The following is a 24,303-nucleotide window of genomic DNA, read 5'->3' on the forward strand; positions in this document are numbered from 1 at the left end:
AAATAATTATCAGTGATGGGCATACTTAAGTACATTTGTATTTTAAGTACTAATTAAGTATTAAATACTTTGATATATAATAATTTTTTTTTTGTAAAGTAAAAATATCCAAGTAATTAGTATTTCGAACAAGTACTAAATACTACATACCGAAGTACTTAGTATTTTATTTATTATCTAATTACAAATACTTTTATACTTGGTATTTATGATTTTTCCAAGTACTAAATACTATTGTATTTAGTACTTGGAAAAATTAGAAATACAATAGTATTTAGTATTTGATTTTTCAATTAAATAAGAATACTTTTGTACTCATATGACGGTTTAAGTACTAAGGACATTTGTACTGAGATTAAAAGTTATATTGAAGTACTAGATCATTGGTATTTCTGATAAAAAATAATTAAAAACTCCGAGAGTATTTTTTAGATTGATTATAGAAGTTAAGCCAATAATAAATTAAAACGATTCAACTTTTTAACTCTAAAAAAACTTTTTATTTAAAATTTTACAATAATGTTATTTTTTTATCACTTATTTTGCATTAATTTTTATTTTTTCAAAACGTAAGAAATTTGGCGTTAGCTCTTCCTATAACTCTTTTTTCAAATTTAGTATTTGATAAAAGATTATATTGCGGTAAGTTAGTCATTTTTGCGCGATTAAATAATCTCTCGACAGACGCTGAAGATGGTGTTGGAGTATTAAATTTTATAAAAACATCACGAATTAAAGGGTATGAGTTCAATACGGTCATATCAGTGTTAGCGTCTCTTAAGTAATTTACTAGTTCAATTTTTGGAGTCGTTTTTTCAAACATCATATTCACCGGATTAGATTCTGCTGTAGACGGCCCAAAGTTGAAAAATTTATCAACCACCATAGGTTGAGCTGGTACGTTAATTTTATTTTCATCAGTCATTGCATTTAGAACTAGTTTCTTGATTATTTTTTGCTTGGCAATTTCAAAACAAGACAGCCAAACTCCTTTAAATTCTGGATGCACAACTGCAGCAACTGCTGCGATTTCTCCTTCTCGTTCGATTTCGAAAAATTGTTTAAACCTCGATGTCAAGTTTTCACGGAGTCCTTTTACAATAGGTTTGCAATATTTTAGGCGATTGCTCGATACCAAACTCAAATTATTACGGAGTGATATCAAGCTTGGCAATAAGTAACCATAGGTAACATTTCCCTGCAGTTTATCAAGAGTATCAGCAACGGGTTTCAAACAAATTAAATATTCTTCTATGTACCTGTCATGACGTGATTATTTGATCAATTATTGAAGTTGCTCAGAAAAGAATGATTAACTTGTAGATTAGGGTGTTTCAAAAAAAAAAACAATTTCTTTTTTTATGGTATCCAAAAATTGAAAGTATAACTAAAAATAAAAATTTTGGTACCATTCCGAGCTCTTAATAATGATATTAAGGTTTGCCTCAATCCATTTTTCTATTTTCCATTTAAATAACACGGGAAAAAAATTTTTTTTTTTTAGAATTTTCCAGCCCATAAACCAATCAACGGATTTTTATGCATAACAAATATTTTTGTAGGAAATTGAACGCTCTACAAAAAAAGTCTCTAATTATTTTTTGATATAAATATATATATATAATCATTTTTAGAAAATTCTAAAAAAAAAAAAATTTTTTTCCTATGTCATTTAAATGGAAAATAGAAAAATGGATTGAGGCAAACCTTAATATTATTATTAAGAACTCGGGTTGGCACCGAAATTTTTATTTTCAGGTATACTTTCAATTTTTGAATACCAAAAAAAATTTTTTTTTCTGAAACACCCTATTGTAGATAAATTAAACATGTGGAATCAATTGATAAACATTTAAAATGATCGCTATAATATAACTTATTTATATAGCTAATTTATAAGAAGAAAAGTAGAAAAACTTACTGAAAATCAACTTCTCGTAATGACATATCTATTTCTAATTTTTCAATAACTTCAACTACTTTTGTTTTCATAGCTACAATTTGGGTTAGAGAATCATATAATGAATTCCATCGTACGACTGTTGGCCGTCGAAAAGCACATCCAGCAAAATCAATGACTTTTTCTTTTTGTTTTGGTGTACCCATCAATTTCCAAAATGCGTTACATCTTTTTATTGTTTCGTTATGCATAGCGTGTAATTTTTTTACATTTTTTATAGAATTTATAACATCAGTAGTTGCTAATAAATTCAACGTGTGGCTTGCACACCTAAAATGATTTGGAAGGAATTTATGCAGATCATCAGCTTCGATAGGTTCACATTGATCAGATTCCACGGAATTTTCTAGTGTTGATAAATTAGAATCAGAGCTATCGTACTCATCTTCACTGCTTTCTTCAATATTTGATGTTTCTAAAGACAATACAGACAATTTATGGTTTTTCACTGCTCATTATGATTGCAATTGTTTATTACGTAATATTACCTTCAGATTCAGTAATTTCCGGATAACCGACACCATGTTCTTTAAAGGCTTTGATTAGATTTTTTGCATTATCAGTTACTGTTGCTACTATTTTAGATCTAGATATTCCGTAATCGTCATGAATCTCTCTTATTTTTTGGGCTATTCTGTCAAAAGAATGAGTCCCCTGAAGCCTGCTGCATGCTAATGCAGCAACACATGGTTGAAAAGTTTTAACATCGATCTAAATAATAATGAGAAGAAATTTTATAAATATTAAAAAGAAAGGCTTCTATAATAATGATATAAACAGTTTATGACGAGTTATAAATGTACCCAATTTACACAAAGCCCAATAAAGCGATAACTGCTATTACTCCATATATCAACAGAGGTAGAAACATAATCATGATTTTTTATAATATTTTTAATCATATTTTTATTATGATCATATACTTGATCCACTCTTCGACAAACAGTACGTCTCGATATAGGTTTCAATTCTATACCTTTTTTCAATGGTAAATCTAAAGAATATAGTGCAAAATTATGTAATTAAAATTTTTTCCTTAGTTTAAGGTCGATACATTACCTTTGAAAATGTTTCTAAATTCTGATTGTTCCACCAAAGAAAAAGGAGCAGAAGTGGCCAAAAATAACGATGCAACGTTATTTTCAAATCGAGTTTGAACATTTTTGGTAGTTGTATTTTCAGATGCAGTTAATTCAGAATTTTTTCTTTTTTTTTCATTTTTATAATCAACATATTTGTTGTAATCATTTGGGTGACACCTCTAGTAAATTTTAAATTAAAAATTTTGAATTATGAAGTAAAAATAATTAATAAATTAAAAAACAACTAATTTATTTACTTTTATATGCTTGGTATAATTAGATGGAGCTTTCATAGATCCTCGAATCATTTTTTTTGTTGTACACAACTGACATTGAGCTGGAATATTGTCATCAGTTACACTCTCAAAATCAGGTTGAAAAAATTGTCCATCAAGGTAAGGTCGTTTTGCACACTCAATCTTTAACTTCTCAAGGTCGTCACAATCGGAATTATTATCAAGCTTACGTTTTTGACTAGTTGTACCAACGGGATTACTTTCTTCATTTTCCTTTTTATTAATTATCTTTTCATTTTCGATAATCACTGAAAGACTACTGTTATGCTTGTTTTCGATTTTATTGGTGTGAGAATCGTCAATATTTATAACCAAAGAGGAATTTAATTTTTCACCACTAGTTTCTGTAAAACTAAGATCAGATTCCATAAGATCACTTATCGCCAGTTCTAATGATTCACTTGTTGAGCTAACGATGCTATCCATGTGTTCCATAATTTGATTGTCATTAACCATTTTTATGGAAAATAAAAGTATTAAATTCTCTCGATTGATACTCTGTTATTAAAACGATATTTAAATCATTAATAATTATCATTACTTGAATTTTAACACGACACGATACTGCAATTATAATGAAACGACACTTAAACAGCAGTACGTATATATATGTGTATATATATATATATATATATATATATATATATATATATATATATATATATATATATATATATATATATATATATATAACTTATGATAGCAGATCACTTGTGCAAAAATGTAAACACTGAAAAAAAACGTCACAACAAAGAGGCTATTGACGCAAGCGCCATCTATTTTTAATTTTGGCGCTTAATTCGAATCGATTTGAAACGTAATACTTACATTAAACGTAGAAATGTAGTATTCTTAGCAATATTTATATTAATAAATATCAAATTTTATTTTAATTTCGAATTCTCGAGACTAAATAAATCATGTCAATAGAAAAAAGTTTTTTTTTTTAAGAACCCGTAAAGAAATGATGTTATAAAATTTCGCATAATCATTGTTGCACGGGTATATAAAAATGATTGATTAGATTACTGCTTGAAGCTGAAACATAAACTGTACGCAAGTGCACTTATTTGAACTAAACAGTATAGATTTGACAATAATATATTAATATCATCTAATGAATAAATTTGAATATTAAAATCTTAAGAGTGTAATAGTATATTCAAAAATTATAATTTTAAGTCTCGATCGTCGTATGTAAAGTTCTAGTTGTGGTAGAATAAGTATTAAAATTTTTTTTTTTTTAATAGATACTGTGGGAATTATAGGACTTATTCAATTATAAGTCCTAATTACAATTATACTTAGTACTTATATCAAATTTAAGTAAAAAGTACAATAGTCTTTAGTACTTACTACAACTTTCAAGTACCAAGTACAATGTATTTAGTATCGATAAATCGTCAAAAATACTAAGTTACAAAGTATTTAGTACTTTTTCTGTTTCTGAGGATAAGTATTTTTCAGATACGTACCAAGAATTAATTTGGGTTTCAAGTCAAATTTTACTTAAATACTCAGTATTTACTAAATTCTATTTTGCCCATCCCTGATAATTATCATCAAATTCACCATCTTTTTGATTTTTTATTAAATAAATATTTTGACCTATTTTAAACTTTACGGGATTTATTTTCTTATTATATCGTACTTTGGATTTTAATTTTGATTTTTCTAAATTTTCTCTTGCTTCTTTTCGTGATTCTAATAATCGAATTGCGAGTTCTTTAACGTAATCTGCGTATGTAGGGATCTCATCTAAATATGAAAATTCTGATGGTAATCGCGCTTCTTTACCAAAAACTAATCTGTATGGGGTGAACTTTGTACCTTCGTGTACACTCGTATTATAAGCAAAAGTTGCATGAGGCAACCATTTATCCCAGTCATTTTTATTTGTAAAATGTTTAATATAATCTGTAAAGACTTGATGACTTCTTTCTAATGAACCATTAGATTGAGGGTGGAAAGCTGTCGTTTTTATTTGTTTCATTTTGAAAGTTTTAGCTAAACAACTCATAACTTTACCTATAAATGCTTGACCTTAGTTTGTTAAAATTACTCTTGGGCAACCGTGTTTTAAAATAAAATTTTCTACTAACGCTATCGCGATGTCTTTGGCTGTCATGGATACTAATAGTATTGCAAAACAATATTTAGAGAGATCATCTTGCATCGTTAATATGTATGAATAACCGGTTGCCGATGTTTTATTCGGTACCACTAAATCTAATGCTAGTTTATCCCAAATTTCTGCGGATGTATCAGTAATTACCATTGGTTGTTTTGTTTTAATTCTTACTAATTTCTTTTTCTGGCAACTGATACATTTTCTAACAAAATCTTCAATATTTTTTTTAATATTATCCCAAAAATATCTTTGTCTGATTCTATTGTAAGTTTTAGTGACACCTTTATGACCTGCCATTGGGGTCTCGTGATTTTCAGCCATTATCTTTTGTCTCTCTTCTACTGGAGGTATTATTATTTGATCCCTACAAATGATTATTTTAATATCGGTTCCTTTAAATGTTTTAGCTAAAATATTTTTAATTTTTGACCATACAATTTTGGGTAAATTACTTCGTACTTGAGAAACACTAATTGATTTTAATTTTGATTTTTCCATATATAATTTTTAATTTTTCAAAGCTTTGCAATAATCTTTTTCGGTAGCTATATCTGTGCTGTTATTTTGAATAACTAACGCAAGTACTTTTCTTTTAGGTTTTCCCATTTTGATTACTTGACCTACTTTATAGTCAGCAAATGGACTTAAATTTAAATATCCTGACTATAATAATTGTTTTCCTATTTCGCTTGGAACAGGACCGTCTGTATAAAAAAACATAAATAACTATTTTTTTGCATTTCTAAATTGTCTCTATTATGCTATCGTTACTAAAGTCATTCGACATTACTGAAACTACGGGTGAATCATCGTCAGAATCTATTTGTATATTAGACGGATTATTATTTCCTGCTGTAATTACATTGTCTATTTGTTCTTGATTACTATCTGAATTTAGTTCTGTTAAATTTTGTTGAAAATTTGTTATATTACCAGATAAATTTATTTGTTCGATTTGATCGAGGTTTTCATCATTAAATGAATGTGTTTTTTCTATTTGTTCGAAATTTTGGTCGTCAACTGAATTTATCTGTTGATCAGAATTTTGGTCGTTGAATGAATTTATTCGCTTGGGCGATTTTGAATTTTGGTCAATAGGTGATTTTAGTGTAGGATTTTGTGATTCTCTACGTGAGATAGTTTGTTGTGAGTTTACTGGGCTTAGATTTTCGTTTATTATTGACAATCTATTATTATTCCGTTTATTATTTAAATTTTGTTGACGTTTAATTGCTTTTAAAGTAACCATTATGTCTGGCAATTTAGGTTGTGAATTTTTACTAGCTGTGAAGAATGTGTGTGTTTGTCGTAGTCTGTACAACATGAACATGTTATGATTTTACGTTTTCTAGTCGATCTACGTAGTACTGGTGTAATTTTATTACTATGTGTTTGTTCCGTATCAGTACCGTGAGGTCTGATTTTGTCTGTATAATTTATTTTGGATTTGTTTCGGTAGTATTTGTTTTTTTCTTTTCTGTATTTTTATTGGTTAATTTTTTCTGTGTTAATGTGTTGGTTTTTGTAGTTGTTGTTTCGTCGGGAGATTCTACTATTATGGGTTCTGCTGTGAAAGAATTTTCTATTATGTCATTAGTTGACATGTTTATTTCATTTTCTGGTTCGTTATGAATTAACGCAGAAACGTCTATAATTTTTGGGTGGTCGCCTCCTTCGTCAGAAGACCATGGGATTGCACCTCCCATGTCTTTTTTATTTACGGATTTGGGTTTAATAGGAGTTCTAGGGGTTATAGGGGTTGTCTCAATTGGTGATTCAGTTCTAATGTCATTTGAATGTTCGGAATATATTTTTGAGTGAGTCATTACTGTCTCGTCAGTGTTTGATTCGTCGTCTGAAGTTTCTGGAATAATTATTTTTTCAATTTTTTTGCTTCGTCTATTTATTTTTCTACGTGTGCGTATTGCTGGAGAAGGTGTAAACTCTGCTAGTCTATATGATCTTTTAATTTGAGAAAGTACTGATTTGTTTTTATTGATTTCTGTATTTTCAATATTTGTCTGTGGTTTTAAATTTGAGGTTGAAGCTGTAATTGGCGTATGTACGTCTGCTGATAATGGTAATGAAGGATCAGCGATTTTAGGAGTTTCAGGTATATACGATTGTGAGGATTGCGATAATGCTGATAAATTACGAGATTTCTTATGTTTTGGGAAATTTATAGATTTATTTGCTATGTAAGAAAGACCAAAATCTGTCAAATAAGAATCGTCAATGAATACGAAGGGTGATTTTTAATACGTCTTTTTCTTAGAGCTGCCGCATCATAAATGTCTCCTGATGACGATGATTCGTCAGACTAGTCAGGAAGAGTAATTGATTTATCTTGTTCTAGATTTGATACGACTTTGGGCTTTGAATTTTTATTCAATTTTGTATTCTCTTTAGATTTACGTATGTGATTTGAATTTTCGTTAGAATTTAATTTATTTTCATTATCTTTCTTTCGATTTTTAGAGTTAAAGTTTTTATTTATTGAATTTGAATTTAGTTCTTGAGGATTATTTGTTTCCATGTTTCTATTTATTTTATTATTATTGGTTTTACTTCAATCATCTTCGCTTAATGATTCAGTACTCGAAAATTTTTTGTATGGATTATATCGTCTGAGCTCAGATTTTTTTATTTTTTAATTTTTATTTTTACCGATATATCCGTTTTTATTATTTTTCCCTAACCCTGGCGGTTTTGAATCACCCTGGAAACAGCCTGGTAACACCCTGGGAGTGGAAACAGGGTGGAATCACGGTGGATCCAGGGTGGTTACACGGTGGGTTTGTGCCATTTTATCACCGTGTATACACCGTGAAATCAGGGTGGTTACACGGTGTACCCACTCTGATTCCACAGTGTATCCACGGTGGATACGCGATGTACGTGGAATCGCACTGGGTACACCGTGTAACCACCCCGGAATCAGGGTGGGTACACCGTGTAACCACCGTGGATCCACCGTGATTCCACCCTGTTTCCAGGGTGATTTAAAACCGCCAGGGAACCGTTGTTGATAGGGTGATCAGTCCTATTGCCATTGCTAGTGAATTTGACGACTGGGTCAGCAGTATTGTTACTGACTGGCCCAACTGCTTGAGTTTTTGGCTCAAGAATTTGACGTTTTTCGACCGGATCTCTTTGATCGACCGCTTGAGTATTTTGCTCAAGTAATTTAATTTTCGAATTAATTTGCCTGACTCTGTCGACTGAGTTAGAGACAATATTTGTTTCATCGCGAATTATTTTATTACTTGGAGTAATTTCCTCTGAACTTGATTTATTATTTTTGTTGAAATTTGTAGGTAATTTATTTTTATCATTTTTTGAGCTACCTGACTCTGAATTAGTTTGGTTTTTAAGTTTCTTTTTAATGACTTTACTATCGTCTGAAGGATCTGAAGTCCTCAACCTAGCGATTCCGGGTTTTCCGGGTCGCCATTTAATTTTAATTGGGTACACTTCGCGGTTTTCGATTATTGGGTTACGCGATAAAGCGTCCGCGTTTGTGTTTATTTTACCCGCCTTATATAATACGGTAGATTTAAACTCTTTAAGCCGTTTTCTCCATCTCATTACACGCGATGTTGGGTCATTCATATTATTTACCCAAACGAGCGGTCTGTGATCGGTGACAAGAGTAAACTTATAACAGGGTATATCTCAACCTTGCCAAGTTTGGCCCCTTTATTAATTGATGTTAATAAGGGCGCCACTGGAAGATAAGACTCGGCCTTCCAGAACCGGAGATGTTAATATTATAAATCAGGGTCGTTGAAGAGTATAAGAGTGTGAAGATTGAGGGATCAAATTACTTTTTAGACACAATTTAAATCAATATAATTTTAGATTTATTCACCAATTAACACTTTGCCCACCGGGCTTTTATTTTACTTATAACTATTTATAGCAAAACTGTCCACCGGACTTTTATTCTTAACAACTAATAAAATTTGGTCCACCGGACTTTATTAACTACACGAAAGAGTCCCCTGGACTTTTATAAAATTGGCCACCGGCCTGATCCCCTGGATCTTAATTAATTACGATATGGACCTTCGTACGGTGCTGAGAAAGATGGTCCAACCTGGTCATTCCGTACCAGTACGTGGCTGCAAGTACTAAGGTTCCTGAAACAGAAAACAAAATGCTTGCCGTGACGCGACATTTCGGCCGGTGCCAATGAATTGAAATGACGTTTTAATGTGTTAATGATGTCATGAGGTGAAGTTTTGTTACTGGGAGTGAGTAACTCACCAGGTAAACGAATTGGCTCACCGTACACTAATTCAGCCGGTGTCGTCTGTATGTCGTCTTTCCAAGCAGCGCGTAAGCCGAGCAAAACGGCTGGTAATGCGTCATACCATGACTCTTGGTGACACAAAAGTGCTGATTTCAGCTGACGATGTAAACGTTCGACGAGACCGTTGGCTTGCGGGTGATACGGCGTGGTATGTAAATGTTTTATTCCGTACATTTTCATTAACGATTGTAATAACGACGATTCAAATTGCGGACCTTGGTCCGAAGTAATGCGTTTCGGTACTCCATGGCGTGAAATCCAGTGCAGCGATAGTGCGTGTGCTATCGTCTCTGCAGTTCCATTGGATAACGGAACAGCCTCAGGAAGCCTCGTGAATCGGTCGATGATAGTCAAGCATTGATTAAAGACTCTTGACGTTTTTAAAGACACTAGATCGATGTGTATGTGCTCGAATCGTTCAGTTGGAGGTTCAGAACTGGCGATCGGCGATGACAGGTGTCTCTGAATTTTATTTTTCTGGCAATCGATGCAGGATTTTGCCCATTCACGGCAGTCTTTGTTAATCGATGGCCAGACGTATCGTTTGGAGGTCATTTTTAATGATCCTTTGATTCCAGGGTGAGCTAGCGAGTGCAGTGAATTAAACACCTTCTTTCTCAGCGGCTCTGGAACATATGGACGCACTGTACCTGACGCAGTGTCACAATACAGTGCAGGTCCATTATCGAGTTGTATCGTTTTTAAATTTAAAGCAGTTGTTTGACGTAACAACTGCTGGAGTTCATTGTCGGTTTGTTGAGCGTCGGCAAGTTCTTGCGATGTTATAGCAATAGATACTGCTTCGACGCGTGACAATGTGTCAGCGACAATATTGTCGGTACCCGACACATGTCGAATATCGGTGGTAAATTGACCGATGAAATCGAGTCGAGGAAATTGCCAAGGCGATGCTCTTTCGGTGCGCTGTTTGTAAGCGTGCTGAAGCGGCTTGTGATCGGTGTAGATTGTAACATGCCGGCCTTCGAAAATATGCCGAAAGTATTTTACAGCCTCGTAGATGGCGTTCAACTCGCGGTCGTATGTCGACAATTTTTGAATCGACGGAGACACTTTTCGACTGAAAAATGCCAGTGGTTGCCAATTGTTATCCACTTTTTGTTGTAGAACGGCTTCAATACCGATTTCGGATGCATCGGTGAATATTGCCCAGTCAGCATCGATTTTAGGGTGTACCAACAGAGTAGCATCCGCGAGAGCGAGTTTAGCTGACTTAAAAGACTCTTGAAGTTCAGTTGTCCAGTTGACTGGATGAGAGCCTTTGACTTTGGGTCCTTCCAAGATTTTATTAAGCGGTGCTAGAATTTCTGCAGCGTTCTTGATGAACTTTCTGTAGAAATTCACTGTGCCGAGAAATCGACGAAGAGCTTTTACGGTGGTAGGAGGCTCGAAATTGACGATAGCCTCTACTTTCTCCGGTAACGGCTTGATTCCATCTTTAGTGATGAGATGGCCGAGAAATTTTACTTCCGGTAGACCAAATTGACATTTTGGTACATTAATTACTAGTCCGTATTCACGGAGACGCTCGAATAAAATTTTCAGATGCTCCATGTGTTGTTTTTCGTCGGTAGATGCGATTAAAATATCGTCAATGTATGGAAAGACGAATTCAAGGTCGCGGGTGACTTCGTCAATAAATCGTTGAAACGTTTGAGCCGCGTTTTTAAGCCCAAACGTCATAAACCGGAACTCGAATAATCCGAAAGGCGTAATGATCGCCGTTTTCGGCACGTCTTCTGGTGCAACGGGTATTTGCAAAAATGCCTTTGCAAAATCGACGACTGAGAATATATTTTTACCGTGTAAAAATGCGGCAAAGTCGTCAAGATAACGCAGCGAGCATTTGACGATGTGTTTTCTATCGTTAAGCGGTCGGTAATCACCGCACGGCCTCCATTCTCCGGACTTCTTCAGCGCTAAATGGTGGTGAAGCCCAGGCGCTGTTGGATTGTCTGCAAATACCTTCTTCGATCATTTTTCGGAACTCTGATTGTACGATTTTCAACTTATCTGGAGCCAGGCGTCTTGCTTTGCACAAAACTGGTGGTCTAGGTGACGTTCGGATATGATGCACCGTTGAATGTTTTCTAGTTTGACGCTGAGTAGCATCAGGTCTTGTAATATCGGTAAATTCTCTCAATAATTCCATATACGCAGAATTATCATCGACTGCTTTAATATTAGTTTCTGCCGATGTCGTGTGAGAATTTCCGGGTGTCAATAAACCAGTGACGCCATCACGAAGGCATTTTCACTTTAGGTCGACTAGTAAGTCGTAATGACTTAGGAAGTCTGCACCTATAATCGGTTTAGTGACGTCAGCAATGATAAAATTCCATGAGAAGTCACGGCGAAGTCCAAGGTTCAATTTAATAGATTTTAGACCATAGGTTTGAATTATCGAGGCGTTTGCGGCATACAGTTGATAACCTATGGGTGTACTATTTGATTTCAGCCAGCCACGTGGAAAGACAGATAAATCGGAGCCGGAATCGACAAGATATTCCGTTCCTGTAGTTCGGTCACGGATAAACAGGCGGCGAGAAATCGATTGAGAATCATTAGCCGCCTCTACTGATTCTCGTTTGAGTTTCCCTGCCATTTGCAGCCGGGAATGCACGATCAGGCATTTTTACCGTGCTTGTAATGGTACCAGCAGAGATCAAATTTCTTCGACACACGTGATCGTGATCGTGATCGACTTCTGGATCTGCCACGTTTAACTGTCAAGTTTTTCACTTGATTCGTGAGTTGCGCAATTTCTCTGCGCAGTGCAGCAATCTCGCCGTGCTCGGCGGTTGATGGTTGATTTGCTATAGCAGCGGCAACTTGAGGTTTGAGCGATATCCGCTCAACCATACGGTCAGCTGACTCGGCGAGCTTGTCAAGCGTTGAGTCGCTGATAGCTTCGAGACAAACTTGAATCTCATTTGGCATATGCGAAAACCAACGTGCTTTGATGATGGCGTCATCGATGCCGGGTACCAGTGTACGCAGATGTCGTAAATGTTGCGACGGTGTCCGATCGCCAAGTCTCTCTGTCGAGGAGCTGACTAATCCGTGCTTCTTCGGATCTCGTGAAGCATTTTATTAAAGCGGCTTTTAAATCGCTGTACGGCGTGGTTGCTGGAGGATTGATGATGGTGTCTTGTACTTCAGCAGCGATGCGGGTTTCAAGCAGCGGTATGACCAGGTCAAATTTGGCGCGTTCTGTTGCTACCTGATATGTTGCAAACTGCGCCTCAACCTGCGCAAACCACAGTTTCGGATTCTCCGTACTAAACTGGGGTGCTTTGATGTTCACGGCCATATTTAATTTAACTGACGTAAACGACGATGATCCCGATAAATTAGATTTAAATGTGTCTTCGTCAGATGACTCGGATTTTATTTTCTCGTCGCCGTCGGTTTTCGAGTCTGACATCACCTACTGAAAATGTCTTTAATTCGGTATTGTGCTACCGAAGATTATCGATGACGCACGGCTCAGGAATGTGCAGCCGGCGAATCGGCTCAATCCTCGATGGTATTTCCGGCAACGAAAAGAAAATTATAAACGACACTGCACCAAAAGTTAATTAACAATTTTTTAAACAGCTCGCGAACACTTTTATCACAACTCGATTTGCACTAATGGTCCCTCGAATTAACACTGATGCGACATAACGTCCATAAGATGCCCAGCAATGCACCAGCGGTGATAAAAGATATAGAAACTGACCACTGACAAAACAAAAAAAAATATATCACTGCACTAATTAACTCAAAACAAATTCACACAAAAATAACTGTGAATACAAAAATCACGATCTCGCCGATTAAACGGCAACGCGACAAAATATTCGCGGGAAAACAACACGAGAACTCGCGAAATTTTTGCACTGTGTAATGCCCGTATTCGACGCTTCCCTTAAAAAGAGATCACGTCGGGGTCACCAATTTAGTGGTTGAGGTGATAATATGAATTATTAAAACCAACTAATTAATTTAAACAAATGTTTTATTTAAATAAACGGAAAATAACACAGTGATTGTAAGTATACAGTAAAGTAAGAAGCCTGGATGCGTGTGTACAATCCCACGGTCTATTACTAATTGTTCCTACCAATGTGGTAGAGATGGATAAAATGAAATAATCGATGTTCGACGGAAACTGTCGAATTTTATCGATCGCGTCACCTAGTAGCAACGCTACATATATATATATATATATATATATATATATATATATATATATACAGGGTGATTCAGACTTACCTTCACAGCGGGAAAATTTGAATAGAGGAGACGATTCTAAGCATAAAGTTCCTTAGCCATTTTTCAAACTTCTCAATAGTTTTTGAGTTATTGAAAATCTAAATTGACCAATCACAGACATGCTTTGAGATTTAACAAAAATATAAAAGAATAATAAATAAGTTTGGCAACGCCGCAACAGTAAACTTCAAGTTATACACTATTTATTTAATTTAAAAAGTTCGATTTGTCATAGAAGAGAAACAAAACACACAACATACAAGATAGAATATATTTGTATATTTTGTTTTATCTTTTCTCTTTTTATAGAAAGAATTATTAATGGAAAATAATGCTTTTATTGAAAATAAAGCTTTTGTAAATTCGACAAAAAAAAAAAATTACAGAATTTTAATTATATGATGAGCAACCCAGATTAAAAAAAAGAAATTTGAAAACTAATTGAATTATGTTTTATCAAAATAAAAGCAATTTCAAATAGATAAATATATAGATATACACATTATTTTAAAATCTTTTATTTCGCTTGCTCTGTCTCGTTCAAGACTTTGCTAAGCGCTCATTGTACGTCATACTAAACATATTAGTAAAGATCTCGCGGATTGTCTTGTTAAAAATCTTCCAAGTGATCTTTCTCGATGATTAGCTATCTGACTATCTCGCTAATGGTCTTGCTGGTGATCTTTCTTAGAATTTTGCTGGTCATCTTGCTGACCATCTGGCTGATGATCTTAATTGTGATTTTGCGGATAGTCTTGCATGTCAATTTTTACAGCATTTTGCTGGTTGCCCCGCGGGACATTTCGCTGGACGTCTGGCTTATTGGCTCAGTGAACATCTCGTTAGGCATTTGTTGGACATGCTTGCAAGTTTGTCAACCTAAAAAGAAAATTGCGAAAGAAGCAAGCAAACCTTTGCCTGACTTAGCCAGTATATTGCTTTATACGAACAGGATACAGCAAGTGGCAATTCTTGCTTAGAGTCAACTATTTTCTCGTACTGTACAGATCCGATATTTGAGCTGAACACTCCGGACGAGAAGTGTATTGAAAAAGTTTTTTTATGCCAAGAAGAACAAGATTGCATCAAACGAACGACCACTAAGAAGCTATGAATTTTTAATACACTAGTATAATTGTAGAATCGTAAATAAATATAAAAATATTTAGTATTGAGTTTTAAAAATTATTGCCAGTGATCTTGCTCAAGGTCTTGCTTGTGGTCTTGCTGGTGGTCTTGCTTGTGGTCTTGCTGGTGGTCTTGCAGGTGGTCTTGCAGGTGGTCTTGCTGAAGGTTTTGCTGGTGATCTTGCTTGTGGTCTCGCTGGTGGTCTCGCTGGTGGTCTTGCTGGTGGTCTTGCTGGCGATAAATAAATGGCTTGTTGAAAATGTTATCCACAACTTTAGCTTGCTAAGCAGTCCTTATGACCTAGGTCTAGCTAGGAACAAGGTACGCGCATATTTTGGTTGGAATTTGCAACTTTTTGCAACTTTTTCTGGGTCATTGTTGAGTAAAAACAGTCCTTCTATATCAGGGATGGGCAAAATAGGATTTAGTAAATACTGAGTATTTCATTAAAATTAGACTTGAAACTCAAATTAATTCTTGGTACGTGTCTAAAAAATACATCCTCAAAAACAGAAAAAGTACTAAATAGTTTGTAACTTAGTATTTTTGACGATTTATTTATACTAAATACATTGTACTTGGTACTTGAAAGTTGTAGTAACCCAGGTAGGAATCGCCAAGGCTGACTATAGGCCGAGCCTTGGCCCTGTTGTCACTTGACAAGCTTCGGCAGCTGACCACTGGCCTAAGCCTCAACCAGGGCTTGGCCCAATGGTTTGATTACATTAAGCCAAGTCTTGGCAGCTAACTATTGGCCCAAGTCTAGGCCGAGGCTTGGCCCAATGGTTTCATTAAATTAAGTCGAGCCTTGGGTAGTGACTATTGGCCCGAGCCTCAAGACTGGGTTAAATTTTTATTTAATATTAAAGTTAGCAACTTCACATGTATCTATACATGTATGTATATAGAGAACACCAGGGCATAACGGTCCACCGAGTATACGATTAATATCTAGAGTTGAAATTTTTTAAAACGTAACATTATTTGATATACAATAATTTTTATTTAATTAGTTATTGCTATGTACAAAACTTTATAGTAGTGCAACTTGATCTTAATCTTAATTTATTTATTTCTATCAAATCATAAAATTACAAATTAATAAATGTATGTCATTACCCATGAGACAATTTTAAGTTCATCAAATAAAACTACATTTCACCTTATCTTTACGATCTAATATTTCTGAATTAAATTGTATTTAAACAATTAACAAGCAAAAAAACTGTGCCCTTTTTTCACAGATTTCGGGTGGCTATGATTTTGAAAATAGGTCAACACATATGCTTAGAATGGTACTGTACCCATTTATCGAAAACCATTAATTATTTTTTCACTGAAAATATATTTTTCTGAATAAGATTTATCGACAGGATATTTTGTCACGGATTTTTTGTCTCTTGAATATTTAGTCCAAGGACATTTTGTCTATCGGATAAAATATCTTCGGCTTTCATGTCGCGGATTTTACGTCGCAGATCGATTATGATTTGTGTCACCATGGAACTCTGGCATGACGACTGGCCAATGCCTGGTCCAAGCCCTGTCCAAAGGTCCCTTCCTACCAGGGTAAGTACTAAAGACTATTGTACTTTTTACTTAAATTTGATGTAAGCACTATAATTGTAATTAGGACTTAAAATTGAAGAAGTCCTATAATTAAAAATTAAAGCAAAAAATTAAAGGAGCAGAAAAATCTTATAAATATTTTAGTGATGTTTGGATGGCTGTCACTTGGTGAAAAATAATCGTATCAAGATTTTAAAAAAAGCATTCCATACATTAAAATCTCTAGTTTTAGTGCATTTTTTCCAAAATTTTTTAAAAGCTCCGGTTATTGTGCAAACATGAGAAATGCCGCGAGACAATAAATTTATAAAAATTTTTTTTTTCCGACTAGCCCACGGACCGCGGAAAAATTCTTTCAACTAAACGAATGCATAGCTTGTTTAGCAAATTTATTCAGCTTCAATTTTGTTTTTTTATCTTAACCTCGTAGGACGATTTGTCGCAGAGATATCAGCCTTCAAACAGAAAATAATCCTTTTGGCTTTGATCATCGATATTTCAGGTACCAATGATCGCACAAAAAGTTGAAGGGCGGCGTTGAAAACTTAAATGAATTCCCTACAAGACCCTGTCATCATTTTTTGGAAAAACAGATTTTTTTTATTTTTAACATCCATTAGAAGTAAGCACAACAAAATGACTTTTTTTGGTTTTTTAGTAAATCAACCGCTACTCTGCAAATATCGATAAAAAAAAAAAATGTTGCCAGGGGCTTTTTCAGCTTAATGTACCCTCAAGTCCCCTGTAAATTTTTAAATTGATGTGTCGAACCGTTTTTTGGGAATCATCGTTCAAAGTTTTGCTAAACAATTAAAGGAGCAAGTTTTGTTCCTTTAATTGTGTTATCATAATCAAAATAAAATAATTTTTTTTTTTCGACTTTTCTCAAATTTTTGCGTTGATAACTCAGCAAATGCAAAGAAATGACAAAAAAAAAAAATTTCCGAAAAGATTTAAAAAAAAATTTAGAACACAAAAAAAAAGTTTCAATTTTTTTTTTATTAATTTACTAGATTTATTAAAATTTGAATTCAACTGTTCAATACCAGTTGTTTCGATATTAGTACGTAGCGATCACTTGTTTTTCTGTCATTAGTGTTGACGCTTTACATTTAAAGTTATTTCTTTAATCTCAAGCTCTCTTCGTGTTTTCTGCTGCGATGTTCGCTCTAATTTTTTCTCCTTGGGACCAATCCACTGGTGTTATATCCTCCAAGTTAATCCGGAAAAGATTGGATTTCAATCGTGTGACCGTTAGATGGGGGAGAAAATTTGTGTCTGCTTTTATCATCGCTGAAAATGGTAAGCTTCATATTTTATTATTTTTCTAATCGTTATTAGTTTTTTTGACTTATTATTATTTTTTAATGTGTAGAAGACGTCAATTGGTAGGAGAGTTTCATGGTAAATACTGATGGCATAATTATTGGGTACGAGAAGACCACGGAAACTGCCCCTGCTGCAAATACTACTACTACTACGGATGATGATTCTGATGCCGCTGCTGATGATGACATTTGTCACGTTGGTGCTGTTGCTGCTGTTAGTGCTACGTCTGGTGCTAGTGCTTATGGTACTCCTGGTGCCGCTGCTGCTACTGCTAATGCTACTCCTGATGCCGCTGCTGCTACTTCTGCTGCTGGCGCCGCTGATGCTGTCGCGGATCCCGGAGCTGTCGCTGGTACTGTTGCCGATGTAGAAGTTGTCGACGAAATAATAGCAATTTATGGGAATGTTACCAGTACTTGTAATAGTGATAGTATTGGTTCAACTGTTGGTGCTGGCATTGATAGTACTGTTGATACTGGAGTCGCTGATGCTGGTACGGGTACAGGTGCTGTTGTGGGTGTCACGTTCGGCGCTGGTGCTGCTGCTGCTGGTGGAGTTGTCGCTGGTGCTGTTGCTGATGCTGGTGCTACAATGGGTGCTGTTGCTGATGCTGGTGCAGATGCTACTCCGAGTGCAGCTGCTGTAGCTGTCGTTGGTACTGTTGCTGCTACGGGTACTGCTGTTGGTGCTGTTACTGATGCTGTTGGTGCTAGTGCTGGTGCTACTCCGGGTGCAGCTGCTGCTGCTGGTATTGATGATGGTGAAGCGGTCGCTGGTGCTGTTGCTGATGCTAGTGCTGCTACGGGTACTGCTGCCGGTGCTGTTGCTGATGCTGCTCTTGGTACTATGTTTGGCGCTGGTGCTGATGCAAATCCAGGTACTGGTGTTGTTGCTGATTCTGCTGATGCTAGCGCTACTCCGGGTGCAGTTGCTGTAGCTGAAATTGATGATGGTGGAGCTGTCGCTGGTGCTGTTGCTGCTACGGGTGCTGCTGTTGGTGCTGTTACTGATGCTGTTGGTGCTAGTGCTGATGCTACTCCGGGTGCAGCTGCTGCTGCTAGTGTTGATGATGGTGGAGCTATCACTGGTGCTGTTGCTGATGGTAGTACTGCTATGGGTGCTGCTGCAGGTGCTGTTGCTGATGCTGCTGTTGGTGCCACGTTTGCCGCTGGTGCCGATGCAACTCCGAGTGCAGCTGCTGCTGTTGTTGCTGGTGGAGCTGTTGCTGGTGCTGCTAATGCAAGTGCTGCTAATACTGATGTCGTTACTTCTGTGGTAACGACAGCTCAGAAAACCGGGATGGTTGAATTAATCAAAGGAACCAATGTTCACTTACGGTCTCTTGATCTGCAAGATATAATGAGATTTGAAAATAAGCCGAAGGAAATGATTCGCCGGCTGTTACTCAGCATCCTAGGATCACAACAATTAAAAAAGCTGACACTTCAGAGCTGTCAACACGATCCTGTTCTGAATCAGCTGTTAGACACTGTTGAAAGTAAATTATTCTTATTCATTGTGTATAACTTCAAATTTTAAATTAATAAATTGATGACTTTGTTACAGGATTCACTCTGCAAAATACCATTCGAGAGAACCAGTTAACCAGATAAGACTTCAAGAGATGTATTACGCTATTTTTATGGAATTTGAAAAACCCTAAAAAGAAATTTTAAATAAATTATAATTTGCCTGATTTTCAATGCCCAATGAACTGAATTTTTTTCGGATCTCTATTCGTTTTTAGTTTTAGTTGTCTTACCAATGGTCTCGCTTGAGGCTGGTAGTCTTGCTAAAAGTCTCGCTCGTGGTATGACTGGTAATTTTAGTGGTGATGTTGCTCACGGTCGTGCTGGTAATCTAGCTGGTAGTCTTACCTATGGTCTCGCTTGTGGTCTTGCTTATGGTCTTGATCATGATCTTGCTGATAATCTTGATAGTAGTCTCGCTCGTAATCTTGCTTTCGATCTTGCTCTTGGTCTTGCTTCTGGTCGTGCTCATGGTCTCGCTCGTGGTCTTCTCGTAGTCTTGCTCATGTTCTCGCTTGTGGTCTTGCTCATGGTCTCGCTTGTGGTCCCGCTTATGGTCTCGCTCATTGTCTGACTTATGGTCTTGCTCGTGTCCTGCTGGTAATCTTGCTGGTGGTCTGGCTTATGATCTTGCTGGAAATCTTTCTGGTGGTCTTGTTTAGGGCGTTGATGGTAATCTCTATGGAATTCTGCTCTGTATCTCACCCGTTGTGTCTCTAGTGACTATTTTCTTGATCATCAAGCCTCTAACTGCCATGGAGCAAATCTTTCTTTTACTGTAAAGACTAAAACATTTCTATAAATTTCTAAAAAAAATCCGTCGATAGTCTCTGTAAAACCAGTATTGTTCTAGATATAAGACTATACAAAATTAGATCTGATCAGACATGACTGATACAAACCCATATACAATAAGATATCGGCCTATATATGATTGGATCTGATCAGACATGAATAATATGAACTTATAAGTAGTTATACATGTCTATGTATGATTAGATCTGATCAGACTTAATTGATATGAAGCCTATAAATGTTTAATTATGTATATGGGTCCAATATATATATATATATATATATATATATATATATATATATATATATATATATATATAAGGGTGATCCAAAAAATAACAAATTTTTTTTTTCTTCCCAACAGGTTCAAAAAGTTTCATTTAGATAAAAAAAGACGCCTGTAAAAGTTAGAGCTCTTAATATTAACATTAAGAGGTTTCTCATCGCACTTTTCTATTTTCCATAAGAATAACATGGGAAAAATTTTATTTACGTCTTCTGATTTTCATAAGTAGCTAACGATGCGTCATAGGAATAATTGGCAGGCATATTTTTGTAGGGAATTGATTGCTCTACGATAAGATTCTTATCATTTTTTGAGGAATCTATTTTTTCAAAAGTTATTTGAGGTTGAAGTCGAATTAATATTAAATTTTGAGATTTTCTACTTTTCGGCGAAACTATCAGACTTATTACAAAATATCGTCAGACCTTTTTTGTAGACAATTTTATTCCCTAAAAGTTATTTCTTATAAAGTTTTTTTGAATTCCGCATTGTTTTCTAGTTATTTTTATTCTAATGTCATGCTCATAAAAAAATAGTCTTCTGATCGATTTTAAGAGCTTGACATTAAAATAAAAATAACTAGAAAACAATGCGGAATTCAAAAAAACTTTATTGACAATAACTTTTACGGAATAAAATTGTCTAGAAAAAAGGTCTGATGATATTTTGTAATAAGTCTGATAGTTTCGCCGAAAAAGTAGAAAATCTCAAAATTTAATATGAATTCGACCAACCTCAAATAACTTTTGAACAAATAGATTCCTCAAAAAATGAAAGAATTTTTTTTTGTAGAGCATTCAATTCCCTACAAAAGTATGCCTGCCATTTATTTCTATGACGCATCGTTAGCTACTTATAAAAATCAGAAGACGTAAAAAAAATTTTTCCCATGTTATTCTTATGGGAAATAGAAAAGTGCGATGAGGAACTTCTTAATGTTAATATTAAGAACTCTAATTTTCACAAACGTCTTTTTTTATGTATATGAAACTTTTGAATCTGTTTGCGAGATAAAACAAATAGTTTCTTATTTTTTGGATCACCCTAATATATATATATATATATATATATATATATATATATATATATATATATATATATATATATATATATATATATATTAGGGTGCTTCGTTTCCGGCGAAAGTATTTTTTTCGTTGCTAATCAAGCAAAATATTGTTTTTTATGCTGCAACAAAAATTCCTGCCAAGTTTGAGCTCTTAATTCCAATCCTAAGTACATTCCATTTGATTTCAAAGATTTCCCATTCAAAATACATGTAAATTTAATTACTTTTTTTTTAACTTTCTAATACTCAGCTGCATTTTATGATATCGACGCGGTTTTGGTCGCAAATTGTTGGGCATTTGGTGTTCTTCAAAAGTGCCCATAGTTACTTAGCTGTAATTCCAGCTGTTTTACTAGTGTCTGTTGCGGAAAATATTTTTTCTATGAAATTGACCTTTATTGGCTTGCAGAACGTAAACCAATGAAAGTATACTAAAAATGCTAATGGAGATTTTATAGGAAATTTGATTCCCTTCAACAAAAGTCCTATCAGTCAAGTCGCTTAAGTCCATAGTCTCCGAGTTATAGTAATTTTAATATTTTGAAAAATAAAATAAAAAAAAAAACTATTATAATTGATATTATATTATTCAAATTATTAAAATTACTATAACTCGGAAACTATGGACTTTAGCGACTTGACTCATAGGACTTTTTTTGAAGAGAATCAAATTTCCTATAAAATCTCCATTAGTATTTTTAGTGTACTTTCATTGGTTTACGTTCCGCAAGTCAATAAAGGTCAATTTCATAGAATAAATAACTTCCGCAACGGACACTAGTTAAACAGCTGGAATTACAGCTAAGTAACTATGGGCACTTTTGAAGAACACCAAATGCCCTACAATTTGCGACCAAAACCGCGTCGATATCATAAAATGCAGCTGAGTATTAGGAAGTTAAAAAAAAAGCAATTTAATTTACATGTATTCTAAATAGGAAATCTTTGAAATCAAATGGAATGTACTTGAAATTGTAATTAAGAGCTCAAACTTGGCAGGAATTTTTGTTTCAGCATAAAAAACAATATTTTGCTTGATGAGCATCGAAAAAAATACTTTCGCCGGAAACGAAGCACCCTAATATATATATTTAGTGGTTGAGGTGATAATATAAATTATTAAAACCAACTAATTAATTTAAACAAATGTTTTATTTAAATAAACGGAAAATAACGCAGTGATTGTAAGTATACAGTAAAGTAAGAAGCCTGGATGCGTGTGTACAATCCCACGGTCTATTACTAATTGTTCCCACCAATGTGGTAGAGATGGATAAAATGAAATAATCGATGTTCGACGGAAACTGTCGAATTTTATCGATCGCGTTACCTAGTAGCAACGCTACAGAACTCCCTTTGTTTTTTTTTTTTTTTTTTTTTTTTTTTTTTTTAATTTTAATACACGATAGATTAAAGTAATAGAATATTTACAAATGACATGAATAAATAAATAATTAAATGAATGAGTATAATAAAGTGGTGAATTATTACTTTGTAGAAAAAAAAAAACTTTTATATAAAAAAAAATTAAATCGTGTAAATTTTTAAATATTAAACCGGACTCGGCGTTTTACGGTCTCGGTTGCTGTGTTAATCGGCTGGGAGTTTGTTATCATCGTCGTCGTGTCGACTGAATTTGCCTCGTAGACCGGCTTTAATCTGTCCACAGAAATGGCGATTTGTCGTCCACGAAAATCAACGATGAAGTATTTATCGTGTCGGGTTATTACACGATATGGACCCTCGTACGGCGGCGAGAAAGATGGTCCAATCTGGTCATTCCGTACCAGTACGTGGCTGCAAGTACTAAGGTTCCTGAAACAGAAAACAGAATGCTTGCCGTGACGCGACATTTCGGCCGGTGCCAATGAATTAAAATGACGTTTTAATGTGTTAATGATATCGTGAGGTGTAGTTTTGTTACTGGGAGTGAGTAACTCGCCAGGTAAACGAATTGGCTCACCGTATACTAATTCAGCCGGTGTCGTCTGTATGTCGTCTTTCCAAGCAGCGCGTAAGCCGAGCAAAACGGCTGGTAATGCGTCATACCATGACTCTTGATGACACAAGAGTGCTGACTTTAATTGACGATGTAAACGTTCGACTAGACCGTTAGCTTGCGGATGATACGGCGTAGTATGTAGGTGTTTTATTCCGTACATTTTCATCAACGATTGGAATAACGACGATTCGAATTGTGGACCTTGGTCCGAAGTTATGCGTTTCGGTACTCCGTGGCGTGAAATCCAGTGCAGCGATAGTGCATGTGCTATCGCCTCTGCGGTTCCATTGGATAACGGGACAGCCTCAGGAAATCTCGTGAATCGGTCGATGATCGGTAAGCACTGATTATAGCCTCTTGATGTTTTTAAAGACACTAGATCGATGTGTATGTGCTCGAATCGTTCAGTTGGAGGTTCAAAACTGGCGATCGGCGATGACACGTGTCTCTGAATTTTATTCTTCTGGCAATCGATGCAAGATTTCGCCCATTCACGGCAATCTTTATTAATCGACGGCCAGACGTATCGTTTGG

The 24,303-nt window shown here is 35.1% G+C and overlaps 3 protein-coding genes across 3 annotated transcripts; 1 reads left to right on the forward strand and 2 right to left on the reverse strand.

The window, feature by feature from the left end:
• Window positions 1-537: 537 nt before the first annotated feature.
• On the reverse strand, window positions 538-3,894 carry LOC130674455 (uncharacterized). Its single transcript, XM_057479789.1, has 6 exons — window positions 3,300-3,894; window positions 3,020-3,221; window positions 2,764-2,954; window positions 2,449-2,671; window positions 1,922-2,375; window positions 538-1,259 (listed from the first exon to the last, which is right to left on the reverse strand). The coding sequence occupies exons 1-6, from the start codon at window positions 3,792-3,794 to the stop codon at window positions 563-565; spliced, it is 2,262 nt and encodes a 753-aa protein (XP_057335772.1). The 5' UTR covers window positions 3,795-3,894; the 3' UTR covers window positions 538-562.
• A 2,317-nt stretch (window positions 3,895-6,211) lies between these two features.
• Window positions 6,212-6,718, reverse strand: LOC130674162 (uncharacterized protein DDB_G0267764-like). The gene is made up of 2 exons (XM_057479431.1): window positions 6,403-6,718; window positions 6,212-6,357 (listed from the first exon to the last, which is right to left on the reverse strand). The coding sequence occupies exons 1-2, from the start codon at window positions 6,716-6,718 to the stop codon at window positions 6,212-6,214; spliced, it is 462 nt and encodes a 153-aa protein (XP_057335414.1).
• A 10,406-nt stretch (window positions 6,719-17,124) lies between these two features.
• On the forward strand, window positions 17,125-19,781 carry LOC130674692 (fibroin heavy chain-like). Its single transcript, XM_057480102.1, has 4 exons — window positions 17,125-17,381; window positions 17,897-18,061; window positions 18,135-19,586; window positions 19,655-19,781. The coding sequence occupies exons 3-4, from the start codon at window positions 18,161-18,163 to the stop codon at window positions 19,699-19,701; spliced, it is 1,473 nt and encodes a 490-aa protein (XP_057336085.1). The 5' UTR covers window positions 17,125-17,381; window positions 17,897-18,061; window positions 18,135-18,160; the 3' UTR covers window positions 19,702-19,781.
• Window positions 19,782-24,303: the final 4,522 nt, after the last annotated feature.

Source organism: Microplitis mediator, chromosome 9, assembly GCF_029852145.1.
Source record: "Microplitis mediator isolate UGA2020A chromosome 9, iyMicMedi2.1, whole genome shotgun sequence".
Classification (NCBI taxonomy): Eukaryota; Metazoa; Arthropoda; class Insecta; order Hymenoptera; family Braconidae; genus Microplitis; species Microplitis mediator.

What these genes read in the sequence shown, in the direction of transcription:
- LOC130674455 (XM_057479789.1), bottom strand. Translation starts at nt 3,794, where the DNA reads ATGGTTAATGACAATCAAATTATGGAACACATGGATAGCATCGTTAGC. An exon ending in ATTATACCAAGCATATAAAA is followed by an intron (nt 3,222 to 3,299) that starts GTAAATAAATTA and finishes AAAATTTACTAG; the next exon opens with AGGTGTCACCCAAATGATTA. An exon ending in ATTTAGAAACATTTTCAAAG is followed by an intron (nt 2,955 to 3,019) that starts GTAATGTATCGA and finishes TATATTCTTTAG; the next exon opens with ATTTACCATTGAAAAAAGGT.
- LOC130674162 (XM_057479431.1), bottom strand. Translation starts at nt 6,718, where the DNA reads ATGGTTACTTTAAAAGCAATTAAACGTCAACAAAATTTAAATAATAAA. An exon ending in CGAACAAATAAATTTATCTG is followed by an intron (nt 6,358 to 6,402) that starts GTAATATAACAA and finishes AACTAAATTCAG; the next exon opens with ATAGTAATCAAGAACAAATA.
- LOC130674692 (XM_057480102.1), top strand. Translation starts at nt 18,161, where the DNA reads ATGGTAAATACTGATGGCATAATTATTGGGTACGAGAAGACCACGGAA. An exon ending in GCTGTTAGACACTGTTGAAA is followed by an intron (nt 19,587 to 19,654) that starts GTAAATTATTCT and finishes ACTTTGTTACAG; the next exon opens with GATTCACTCTGCAAAATACC.